At 39.0% G+C, this 12,562-nt stretch overlaps 1 protein-coding gene across 1 annotated transcript in view; it reads left to right on the top strand.

Moving 5' to 3' along the window:
• Window positions 1–12,562, top strand: part of naalad2 (N-acetylated alpha-linked acidic dipeptidase 2) — a 91,753-nt gene that overhangs the window by 74,685 nt on the left and 4,506 nt on the right. The window contains exons 17-19 of the mRNA XM_051927173.1: window positions 3,321–3,585; window positions 4,999–5,080; window positions 7,885–7,977. Coding sequence (XP_051783133.1) covers window positions 3,321–3,585; window positions 4,999–5,080; window positions 7,885–7,977 — 440 coding nt within the window. The remainder of the gene's footprint in view (window positions 1–3,320; window positions 3,586–4,998; window positions 5,081–7,884; window positions 7,978–12,562) is intronic.

Consider the following 12,562-nt stretch of genomic DNA (forward strand, 5'->3'; position numbering starts at 1 on the left):
TTCTCTTCACTCTAGTGTTTAGATCTGGATGGTGTATGTGCCCAAAAAAAAAGTTTAACTGCATTCTCGTACCATTGCTTGTGTACTAAAGTGTCAGCAGGCACTTTTCGTGGCATTACACATATTTTTTGAGCATGCCCATGTCAAACAAACACAGGAAGCTCTGCAGTCTACTTGTGACTTTACGCTGTAGGAAGTAAGTAAATAAATTAAGGTAAATAACATTCGATCTGGCTTTTATGTAAGTAACACAGTGAAAAGTCAAGCAAAATGACACCTTTTATTGGCTAACTAAAAAGATTACAATATGCAAGTTTTCGAGGCAACTCAGGCCCCTTCTTCAGGCAAGATGTAAGTAACATATAAATGTTAATGTTTTGGGCACATGCACCGTCCAGATCTAAACACTAGAGTGAAGAATCTATAGCTGAAGATGGAAGCTGTCATACTTTGTATATAAGAGCCAGATGAGCAGCTCACTTCTCAGAACGGATTCGTCCGGTATCAAACCTGTGAAGTTTTGATTACCAGTCAACAGTTGATACCATTGCACCACCGAAGCGGTCGTAGCAAATGTGTGTCAATGTCGCACCCTAACGCGGGTTCTTTTTCTGCAGTTATATTCTTAAATAGAAGTGCACTTGTTTTGTTATATTTGTACCTTTTGTGAAAGTGTTTATTTGATATTTGGAATTCAGGCGTAACACATTATACACTTCATGTCTACATGTTGTCAATTACTAAGACATGAAAAACGTTTCTGTTTTAACGATGTGTTTACTGTACATAGATTGCTGTAGACACGGAACACACATGAAATGCATGTGTTCCAAATAACGATATAGTATTTATAAAAGGTGTCATTTTGCTTGACTTCTCACTCTATACAACTCCAAGCAACTGACACGCAGGTAAACAGACTTGAGCTGAGAAAACTGTGCGGCGGTGGGGGATGTGATAGCAAGCTGCTTATCGACACATTTACAGGACAAAAGACGCTGATGGAGAGGTGCGAAGCAATTTAAGGTGGGACGGATCTACAAGTTTTTTCATAGGCTCTGGTAATTCTAGAGTTAAACTAATAATTTAGTTACTTGCCAGCACAGACCATATAGGTTCCTTTCACATTGTGTTTTTCACAGATTTGGAAATAAAGTTATTCATATTGAAGTGGAGTTTCATTTTTGATCCCACTTAATTCAATGTAAATGTGAAGGTAGTCAGAGCTTATCCTGGCAACATCAGACATGTGTCAAAGTCCATCTGCCAGTGACACTCACACAAATTTTTATAATCTTAAGAATTTCCGTGTCAGTAGGACCACTAAGACTGCATGATCATGGAGACAAATGGTCATACACTTTAAGAAAAAACACAGGAGAAAGATAAAGTGTTAGGGCACCTTGAAGGTGAACCCCGTATAGTTTGAAAAAGGAAAACAACAAAATCGCAAAAACAAGTGAGATGACTTTTCAAGTGTGAGTCATTAGTTTAGACTGGCTCAAGATTGTGGTGGATCCCCTGAAAATGAAGCCAGACTGGAAGATGTGGGTCCATGGAACTGTGACCCAGAAGTGACATCAATGGAGCTGCCATTCATCAGATCTGCAAGGGAGAGAGGTGGAGAAGCATTATGCAACAGCGCCAACCATCGATTAGTGGAATTTACCATTCGATGAGCCTTGAAGTTGACTCCCAAGCGCACATGTGTGACAACTTTGAGGCCAAACAGCATACTTCCTCAGATTAAACCCAGATGAACACAAAAACACGATCATAGAGCTTTGCAGCAGCAAGTGTAACTGTTAAACCCTGTGCTTTGCTAATCTAAATACATTTTTATCTTGTACTTTGAAAATAACTCTGTAAAACATACATTTATATAGTTATGAGTTTACCAAAAATACTTTATTGTAATAGATAAATTGTATAATAAAATTATGCTTTGCTATTGGGATTGATTACGGAATTCACCATAATTCCAAAGTGAAGATCAACCTTTTAATGTGTTTTAACAATGTGAACTATTTAACAGCACAACTGTTCTGTTTCAAATTTCATCAACACAGTCAAGTTTCGACTGACTTATGATGCTTCTATCATGTTCTGGCACAGAATGGTATCATGCAAATAAAAAATATATTCCTTTCTAGACATGATTGTTTCTTGTCAGGGTTCTGGGAGCTGTCTAAACACTAGACACTAGACAGGCTCACCCTATGCCTACTTACACTGTGCAATTTAAACTTGTCAGTAAATGAGAGGGAGGTCAGTGGAATGAGGATGCAAGGAGTAGAGTTGGCGAAGGTGGATGAGTTTAAATACTTGGGATCAACAGTACAGAGTAATGGGGATTGTGGAAGAGAGGTGAAAAAGAGAGTGCAGGCAGGGTGGAATGGGTGGAGAAGAGTGTCAGGAGTGATTTTTTGACAGACAGGTATCAGCAAGAGTGAAAGGGAAGGTCTACAGCACGGTAATGAGACCAGCTATGGTATATGGGCTGGAGACGGTGGCATTGACCAGAAAGCAGGAGACAGAGCTGGAGGTAGCACAGTTAAAGATGCTAAGATTTGCTTTGTGTGTGACGAGGATGGATAGGATTAGAAATGAGTACATTAGAGGGCCGGCTCAAGTTGGACGGTTGGGAGACAAAGTCAGAGAGGCGAGATTGTATTGGTCTGGACATGTGCAGAGGAGAGATGCTGAGTATATTGGGAGAAGGATGCTAAGGATAGAGCTGCCAGGGAATAGAAAAAGAGGAAGGTCTAAGAGAAAGTTTATGGATGTGGTGAGAGAGGACATGCAGGTGATGGGTGTAACAGAACAAGATGCAGAGGACAGAAAGATATGGAAGAAGATGATCCGCTGTGGTGACCCCTAACAGGAGCAGCCGAAAGAAGAAGAAGAATGATCAACAAATACTAGGAGAAGAATTATCTAAACAAAGGGGAAACTCTACACAGAGAAGTTAGTTGCCAGTTCAGTTGGGGTTTAAGCAGTGTGAGATCAAACATATCCTTGATGTTGGAAGTTTAAGAATACCAACTCTTGAGGATACTAGAAAACATTGTTACTGCATTTTTAGTTATGTCCAACTAGGATACCAAGTTATAGGTTCTTACCTCTGAGACTGTAAAGTGAATAGATGTTACATTTTTGTTATAATATTTATGTATTCTGTTGTGGCTTGCATTTGAAGCATAGTTAACATTTGTGTTCTGTATTACAAGAGAAGCAGTAGCGGGCTTGATCTTTATTTTCATCTTTTACTTAACTAACACATTATCTAAGTAATATCATGTGTGTCATTTTATTTACAGAAAACCGACAAGTACAGCAACTATCCAGTCTACCACAGCGTCTATGAGACCTTTGAGCTGGTGGAGAAATTCTATGACCCCCGCTTTACTCAAATGCTAGCAGTTGCACAAGTCCGAGGAGGTCTCATCTTTGAGCTGGCAGACTCTCCACTTCTGCCTTTTGACTGTAAAGAGTATGCAGTGGCTTTGAAGGACTATGCAGATAGCATATACCGTCTGGCCAAGGTTCACCAAGCCCAACTTGACCTTTACAGGGTTTCTTTTGGTCAGTTTTAACACTTAAACAATAACACTTCTGTGGCCCAAGTTTTTATTTAAAATGCTTATCTATATTAGCCACCAAAGCAAGAAAATATATAAATCTATATGATCTATATAAAGTGACAGTCTTAATAGGTAGCAAAATAATTTCTAGATATGGAAAAAATGGTCGTTTTGCTTATTTTACTCTGATAATTCTGCTTAGTCTTATTTCAATTATCATAAATATGCTTATTGGAATTACTGAGGGACACCTTTTCGGTACAATGATTAGCATTGCACTATGTTCCTGTGAGCTTTTCTCCATGTACATCTGTTTTCATCCCACATCCCAAAAATGTAGAGGTTAGGTGATTTGGCAAATCTAAATTGGCCTGGCATGGGTGTGTGTATGTGTGCCTCCTACACTGTGCTGACACCCTTTCCAGAGCTTTAGCTGCCTCGTGCCTGATGCTTCTGGTATAGGCATCTGCACCCACAACCATGAATTGAGCTAAGTGGGTGGATAAAAAGATAGACTGATAGGACTTTAGCATGCTCAATAATTCTGAGGTTACATAAAGCCTTCTTATTGCCTCTGTTGACTATGAGATAATTTTAACTTAGTCATCTCAAATTACAGAAATTTTAAATAAGTAGTTAAAATTAAAATTCATCTAAATTGCAGGGAAGCAGTGCTTGTGGTAGACGAGGTGGCATGTTAACTTTTTCTTGCTTTAGAGAGCACCCTGGCTGAAGCATTTTGCCTAAGTTAATATTGTGTCTGTGTAATTAAAAAAACATTAAAGCTGCATTGATTTGGACACTGATTTGGAGATTAAGTTGGTGAAAAAAATGGTAGAAATAAACCAGAATTCGATATGTATACTATGTTTGGAAAATCATAATACAGAGTGCTGTATTATTTTCAGAAAACCACAAAAATCCAGTCCAGCCCAATAGTAGATTCTAGGAAGGGAGAATTGAAATAATATTTTAATCAAGCAAATAAAATATCAGAAGTCTGATGCAGTGGTTAGCATTGCTGTCCTTCATCTCTGAAATACTTTCTAGAAATCCTGGCTTGGACACTGGCCAGATGCACTTCTTTAAGGAGCTACATTTGCCTCTCTTGTGACATTGACTGGCAGCACATTAAACTGGCAGATTAAGAGTTAGTGCAATGGGCTGGTGACCTAACCAACATTGCTTTCTGCCTTGCTCATAATAAACCTATAAAACTATAAGTACATTCATAAAATCAGGATATGTGTCAAAATGTCATAATGTTGTTCTTTAGATGATTATTATTTTTATTTATACAAACTGATTTGAGCTCATGCTAGTAAGTGCATGCACTTAAAGGTAAATCAAGACTGCCTGAACAATTACTTAATATATAATGTATTTCTTGTGTTGCTTCTTCTAACTACTGCAGATGCTCTTTTTTCTGGAGTGGAAAACTTCACAAAAGCAGCAACAGACTTTCATGAGCGACTGAAAAGTATAGACATGAAGAAGTAAGTTAATTATCAATTAGTAGGGTAAAGTTCAGTGGGAAACAAAGGCTGTGCTCTACATTATTCCATGTATTTTATATTATATACTGTATAGTACCAGACTAAGATTTCAGTTCTCAGACAACAGAGGTGCACTTATTGAATCCCCGAGTATAGCACTGTAGAACTATTATGAATTAGCACGGCTATGCACAGGTGATTGCCGTGTCAATGCAGAAAGTGCCCCAGTTGTTAATTCATTAAGGACACCAGTTTAATAGTGTTTTCCTATAGGGTGCGTTAGCTCCCTGTTTGGAATAAGTTATTTTTTAATTGCGATGTTTTAAGTAATCTGGACCTAAATAGAAATATTATAAAGAGGCGATATCCCTCCCATAGTGATATGACAGTAAGAAATCACATAAGGGAAAATAACTTAGCTTTCTTTAATGATGATTTGTGCGGCATTACAGACGAGGAAGCCATAGCAAGACTTTTCACCGAAGTGGGATCTCAATGTATACAGTCTGCCATTTTCGTCACTGCGCTGGAAGGATTTTCAGGATCAGATGACAGTATCTCCCATCCGTCCGTCGGCTTCTTTCTCCATGTGCAGGCCCTCACTTAGGTAAATCATACCATTCCAGACAAGGAAAAGAAGATCCAATGTTATGCTGACTCTGTCTCACAGAAATAGTACAATGCCCATTTTCGGAGTTGTCCCTTTCTTGTTTTCTAATGCTTGCCTAGCAGTTCTAAATGATGAGCCCCTGTGTGCTAAATATGGCCTTGTGTTAGCTATACATGGGAGAAGAAGCAGATTTATAAAATATTTTTTGTACAGAGCCCAGTGACATATTAAACATATAAACTTATTACTAATAGACACACCAATTGTAACTGAGAAGAGGGCAAAATTATTCTGTAAAAATCAGGACAAGAGTAGAGCCCTACATGAACCCCATGAAATTATGTGATCTGGACCAAAAAATTAAAGTTTAATGTAAGATGCTTAAATAGATGTTTTTATATGTAGATACATAATAAATCAAAGCCAAGGCAGATGAACTCGCAGATGAACTGCAAGTGTGAACAATGCCAGTTGAAGAATCCTAGAAAAATCTCCCTTGCAGTTTCCAAAGTCAGCAACTAGTAGGATTCTGATTAATTTCTTAGGTTGACATACAGTATGTCTGAATAAAGCAACAAAACTGTTTGAGTAAAGCATGCAAAGAGGTCATGGTGACATATTTATGCAGACTACAATATATGTGAGTGAACCAGCCATAGAACAGATTTTCAAATAAGCAAGTGATTCACTATCTAAGGTATGAAGGCAATTTTTGAGCCAACAGGGAGCAATGTTTTCCAACAGCAGTGAAGCTATGGGGAACAGGGTGCTTGTCTGGTGGAAACTGAAATTTTCCTGCAGGTTTTTAAAATAGTAAATTACAGTGGCCTGTGTATTCAGAAGTTTGCTAGTTCAAACCTGGCTATGTTGCTTTTTAGTTTCCCATCCACGTTATTATTTAAGACTTAGGTGTTGCTTTGTGATTTGAGAGTACCACGCAAAGTAATTTCTAAATAAACAAGTAAAATAAATAGACTGCAAGAAATGCTTGGTGATTGTTCAGCACCATCATTTCTTATAGACCAGGAGTTCTCAGATGGAGGTAAATTTCACTTACTCGGGGTAAATTTGCTATAAAAATCTGAGAAGAAAATTTGAAGTACGTCTGTTTTGTGAAAGAGCATTAGTATGTGCTATTATTAGTGTTATTGTTACTTGAACTTAAAAATGTTAAACACAGTATCTTAAAATTTCCCTCTTTGTTGATTGCTGTATTATGATAGAAGTATAAACTCAAATTACTGAACAAAACAAGGTAAATTTACTTTTTAAAAGTTGCCATGGGAAAACAGGGTGATAAATATTGGGAACTCCTGTATTAGACAGAAGAAGGATGGTTGCAGACCTTCTGTGCACCATTGAGAAGCTTCACCCACTTAATTGGAACAAGCGTTTCACAATTGCCAGGTTGCCCTGGTATGTGCTAGCTCAAATGAAGTGTTGGGATGGGTAAACTTGGGTACCATCTATAAATGGAGTTTCAGTCCCTTTATTATTTTCTCTCCATTTAAAACCACTTTCTTGATGACAGTTTTGCTCCTTGCCTTTGAGTTTGTCATCCCAGCAGCAGCTTTAAGATAATATTTAACCTTTAGCTCAAGAGAAGGAAGAGAGGAAAATCTTAAGGGAGTGAAGCAAAACTAAACCATTTGTATAAATCACACAGCTCTTTACTTGACTGCCCAGAACAATGAATTTACAGTGGAGTAGACATAGGCAAGCTACAGTATGTGTTTAATCAATAGTAGAAACTGGACTCAAATTAGGCAAGTAACATGGCCTAGTGGCTAATAAGGCAATAGGTTTACAAATTCAGTACATATCATTTAATTATCATGTTGCCCAGAACAAGTCAATTAATATGCTAATATTCCAGTTATCGAAACATTTTCTGAATTTGCTATTTACTTTGAATAAAACTGTGTGATAAATAAATAAATACTGTATATTTATATAAATACACACAGGGATGTTCCAGAAGACCTTTACTTTAAATATGAAGCAAAAATAAGTTTGTCCAAAGTTCTGATGGCATATACAAACAAATATTTTTAATTTCCATTTTCAAGGATTATAGATACTATGTATGTTATGATGGAAGTGCAATGAAATAATTTTATTTAAGTTTGTCGTTTTTCCACCAAGATGATTTTACTCTATAAAATGGATTAATCAAATTTGCAATATTTTCTAGCCCTCTACAACTAAGAATTGTGAATGATCAGCTGAAGAATTTGGAAAGAGCTTTTATAGATCCTTTGGGATTACCAGGGCGGCCTTTCTATAGGTAAGGATTTTTTTTATAAACACCTTTTTTGTTTAATATTCAAATGTGTATTAGACAAAACAAGTTCATGCTATTACCATGATGAATGAATAATGAATTAAACCATTCTTTCAAGCAAGTTGAAGCCTATATGTTCAATACTAAGTACTATACAAAACTAAAATTAAGTATTTATCAGGAATGTTTAGCTTTGATTAGTAGTATAAATGTTGTTTGGTCCCCCATCCACTAAGTCAAGCTGCAGTTTTACCAAGCCAGTTAAAAAATCTACAATTACATAAATCGAAAACCTGCAGACATGAGCTGTAATTTGTAATATAAATGTGGCACCCAAATGATTATTTAGCGATGCAGTGATCCATACCCAAGCTGATAAGGAAAAGTTGTAGAAAACCACAGCAATTATTGATTTGTTTTTTTTTTATTATTTATGTACAGAATGAAAAATGTGTTATGGTAGTGAGTTTGTGAGACATTAATAATGGAGATATATTACCAATAAATGTTTTTACCCCATACTGTAAATGCCATACATTATGCGCCTTTGGCTATCGCTGTTGATTTGTACAAAAGGTCAGATAATTAACCAAAATGGGAGTGCTGTTTTAATATTATTAAAATTATCAATCTTCCATATTTGTAGCTTATAAGAGTTTTTTTTAAGAGTTATAGTAGCTTTAATTCACAATATTATTAATTTTGTTTAATGATGTTAAACAACTACAGTGGAAACATTCTTAAACCTAAAGCTTGGAAACAAATTACCAAATAAAATATATACCAGCATGCCGTATTTACATTGTCCACATCACCCACCAACTGTTTGTGTGCAGATGAGATGAATATAATCTGTGATCTCACGCTTGTGGCTGTTTCACATGTATGTGTGTGTAATTTTGTAATGTCTACAAAAGTGAATTTTTGTAGGATTTTGGATAAAGTCAATGCTTTCTTCACACACACACACACATATACATTTACATATGAGAGTTGTCAGGTAAACAGGTTGGGCACCATAGGTGGTGGCATAACAAGATGCTGAGAAAGTTGGCCGAGGTAGAAAGGTGCAGGGTGGTGGCAAATAACACTTCAGAACTCCATCGGCCAGACATTACTTTTGTTAAACAAGGTGAGACTCGACCAAAGCCAGCAGCAGGAAAGTCACAGTCAGTGCTGACCCCCAGGAGAGCATGGGACTTGAGGGAGGACTTTGATAAGCAGCTGCTTTTTCCATCAGAACTCACTCAAACATCATTAAGACCTGATGCCGTAATCTGGTCTACAGCTGCCAGGAAGATCTTCATCATCGAACTTATCATCCCCAGGGAGGAGGGACCACCAGTAGCACATGAGTACAAGTGCCTCAAGTACTCTGAGTTAGCAGCAGAGTGCAAAGAGGCAGGCTGGATAACTTCTATCTACCCAGTAGAGGTTGGATGCGGGGGTTTTGTGGGTAATCTGGCTCCTGCGGGCTTATGGGTATGACTGGTACCAATTTACAGAAGGCTATTAAAGGGCTGGAGAAGGCTAGCTACTGGTTGTGGCTGCAGCGGTGGGTTGGCGCCCTGCCCAGGATTGGTTCCTGCCTTGCGCCCTGTGTTGGCTGGGATTGGCTCCAGCAGACCCCCGCAACCCTGTGTTGGAAAATGGATGGATGGTTGTGGCTGTGGAAGAAAGATAGTTTTTGGGGGAATACATTTCCAAGTAAATTGACGACACATTCATATATACAGTCACTAGCCGTCCCATGCGGTTTCACCCGCGTATTACTGAAACAGGACAGTGAGGAGGGCCCCACCCACCTCTCTACTCCTGACGTCACTCTTCCTCCTCCCTTCGGCCTGCAGCCTCTATCTCGGATTAGCACGAATATTTCGCTCCTGCAAGCGAATTATGATTCTTAGCACAATGAGAGAAGTCGCAAAATAAACTGGAATGTTCAAGAAATTATAGGAAAAAAAAAGATCTAAATCCGTTAAGCAGTTCTCTCGTTCACTAACTAAGCGGAGTTAAGGTTACACGCCGAGGCAGATGCATGAGTGAGGAGTGCCCCGATCGACTCCCTGCAGCCTGATGAATCTCTCTCGGAGACTGCCTGGAGACTGGAAGGACCAGGAGAGGAGAAGTATCTCCCCCTGATTGGGAGAGAGCAGCTGCCCTGGTGGGTGTTGGGGCCATGGGCTAAGCCCTGGGCTGCAGCACTTCCGCCACACCAGGAAGTGTTGCCAGAACAGGAACCAGGCACACCCAGAGTTCTTCCAGATGCCCAGGCAGCACTTACACCACACCAGGAAGTGCTGCAAGAAGGTCATCAGTGAGCACCTGGAGCAATATAAAAGGGGCCGCCTCACTCCATCTCCGTTTGACTGAAGCATACTTGCTTTAAGAAACATAATAATACAATTTATTGATAAACGCAAGGATAATAGAAACGTGATTGTATGTATTACATTGAAAGAAAGAATGCAAGACAGGTGTGTCAGGCAAACCTATAACACAAGATAATACAAGTTTTATTAAAGGCAGCTTGTTCTTGCTGTAATTCACTAGAAGTGTACCTAATACAGTTACTCATGAGTTTGTTAAACAACAGTTCAGCATGATGAGAAAGCAGGACTTTGAACTGGCTGTTTGTGAACTACTTAAGAGTTCACATTTACTGTATGCCGGTAGAGATAAAGCAGTTTTATGAGGCCAAGCTTTTAAGGTGATCTTCAAGGATATGTACACTTGTGTTTTTGCTGATCCGGGTTCATGTGTAATTGTGTTTGTGCACTCATCTGTGCCCGTGGTGGGCCATTTTCTTCTCCAACTTGCTTTGGGTGTTAGGCTCTTTACTGCTTCTTACTCGGTTCTAGTGCAGAAGGTTTTGGATTCTGAGATTCCCTTTTTGAAGTGAGACCAGATTCAGTCACTGGCAATGAGCTTGGCTTAGAAGACTAGAAGAACTTCAGCGGCAGAAAATTCAATTGAATATTAATTCTACGAAGAGAACAACATTTCCAACCCAAAAGGGTGCCTTCAATTCTCAGCAAAGGATCGTTTTTTTTCTGGCCACAACACAAGATTTTTAGAGAAGGTGTTCTTATAGGGGCCCAAGTGTCTCCATCAGAGTAAGCAAGACTTACGGTATGGTTGTGGTAACTGTCATGAATTACATTGTTTAAAATATTTTATTGGTGTTTGGGTATTTGTAGGTATTTTCCCACGGGCATTTTGGAGGTTTTTCAGGGTGATGAATCTGATTCTTGTTAGTTTATTGAATCAGTCCTTCTTTTTGTTGTTTTAATATTTTGCATCATCGTCACCATCATTCTGGTTATTTGTTTCACCTGTTGTTACATCAGTACACACATTGTTTGAGGCATTTCCCCAAAAGTCGTGACTTCCTGATTACAATACAGTGCGTTAAATGGTCGTCTTTTTGAGCACTTCCTCATCAGTGTTTGTGGGTACAAAAACCCTTTTGTTAAACATTGTTTTTATTTATCAGTGAATTCAGTGTAGGCTTTTTGGTGCTGACCCTTTACTTGATGACTTTCAACTTTGATTTTGGCCTGTTGTTTTTGTTCTGACGCTCAATGTCTTGATCATTGGGTTTCAACCCTTTGCCTTCTGACTATGTTCTATCTGTTAGTTTTAATTAAAAAGAAAAAAATATTCTTGCTAGTTGCTTAAGACGAATGTCCTTACAACAGTTTCTTTGTCTGGCAAAAAGTATCAAAGAGAACGTCTGTTATCAAATAAAATTCAGAAAGCAAGCTGACCAAATGTGAGCAAACTTTACATCTGCAGAACAGGTCAGAGGCTCGAATTAGCATCTTTCTGGAGTACAGATGGCGAGGGGCAGCAGGTTTTTGGTGTCTCTGTCTGTCCTTAACTCTTTTAGGGCGGATGTCGATTTTTGTCAACAGGAGGGGTTGAAGGCGAATGTTGACAAAAGTCAACATCCAGGGATAGGGGGCGACAATCAGCTGTTAATGGCGACAAATCTCACTGTCACGTCACAGGCATTCCCTCTGTGCTTGGAGGAATGCTAGACTCGTTGACTCGGCAACTAAACCTTGCGTGTGCATGAGTTGCGAAATGTAAACAATGGCAAGATGGCACCGACATGTGAAAAGGCAGCGAAGCAAGTGCAGAAAAGAAAACACTCGGCAGACGATGTTTTGCGCATTATCGCGGAGTTGGACTCTTGATTTTTCAGAATAGGATTTTATTGGCAGTGATCAGGAGATCGAGCAAGAGAGTGAGAAGCAGGCATCAGCTGATCAGACACCAGCCGATGCCACGCCAGTGGATCTGCTGCCAGTTGAGTGCCTTCGCGCAGCCGATGCATCTACGGCAAGGTTCGCATGGGATAAATACACAGACATTGATCCGTTTAGAGCCGATCTGGCTACTGGAGTTTACAAGACGGCATGGCTTGCTGTTGTACACGACAGATCACCAGCTGCTGTACTTCAGGCTGCTCTCTCCTGATGCTGCTTTTCAGCTACTGTCAGACAAGACAAACAGGTAGGCAGAGATTTTTTTTGAATCGCGGGCTGCGTTTGCATTGCAGTCTCGTTTTTCAAAGTGGAAA

This window comes from Erpetoichthys calabaricus, chromosome 4 (genome assembly GCF_900747795.2).
Source record: "Erpetoichthys calabaricus chromosome 4, fErpCal1.3, whole genome shotgun sequence".
In the NCBI taxonomy this organism is placed as follows: Eukaryota; Metazoa; Chordata; class Cladistia; order Polypteriformes; family Polypteridae; genus Erpetoichthys; species Erpetoichthys calabaricus.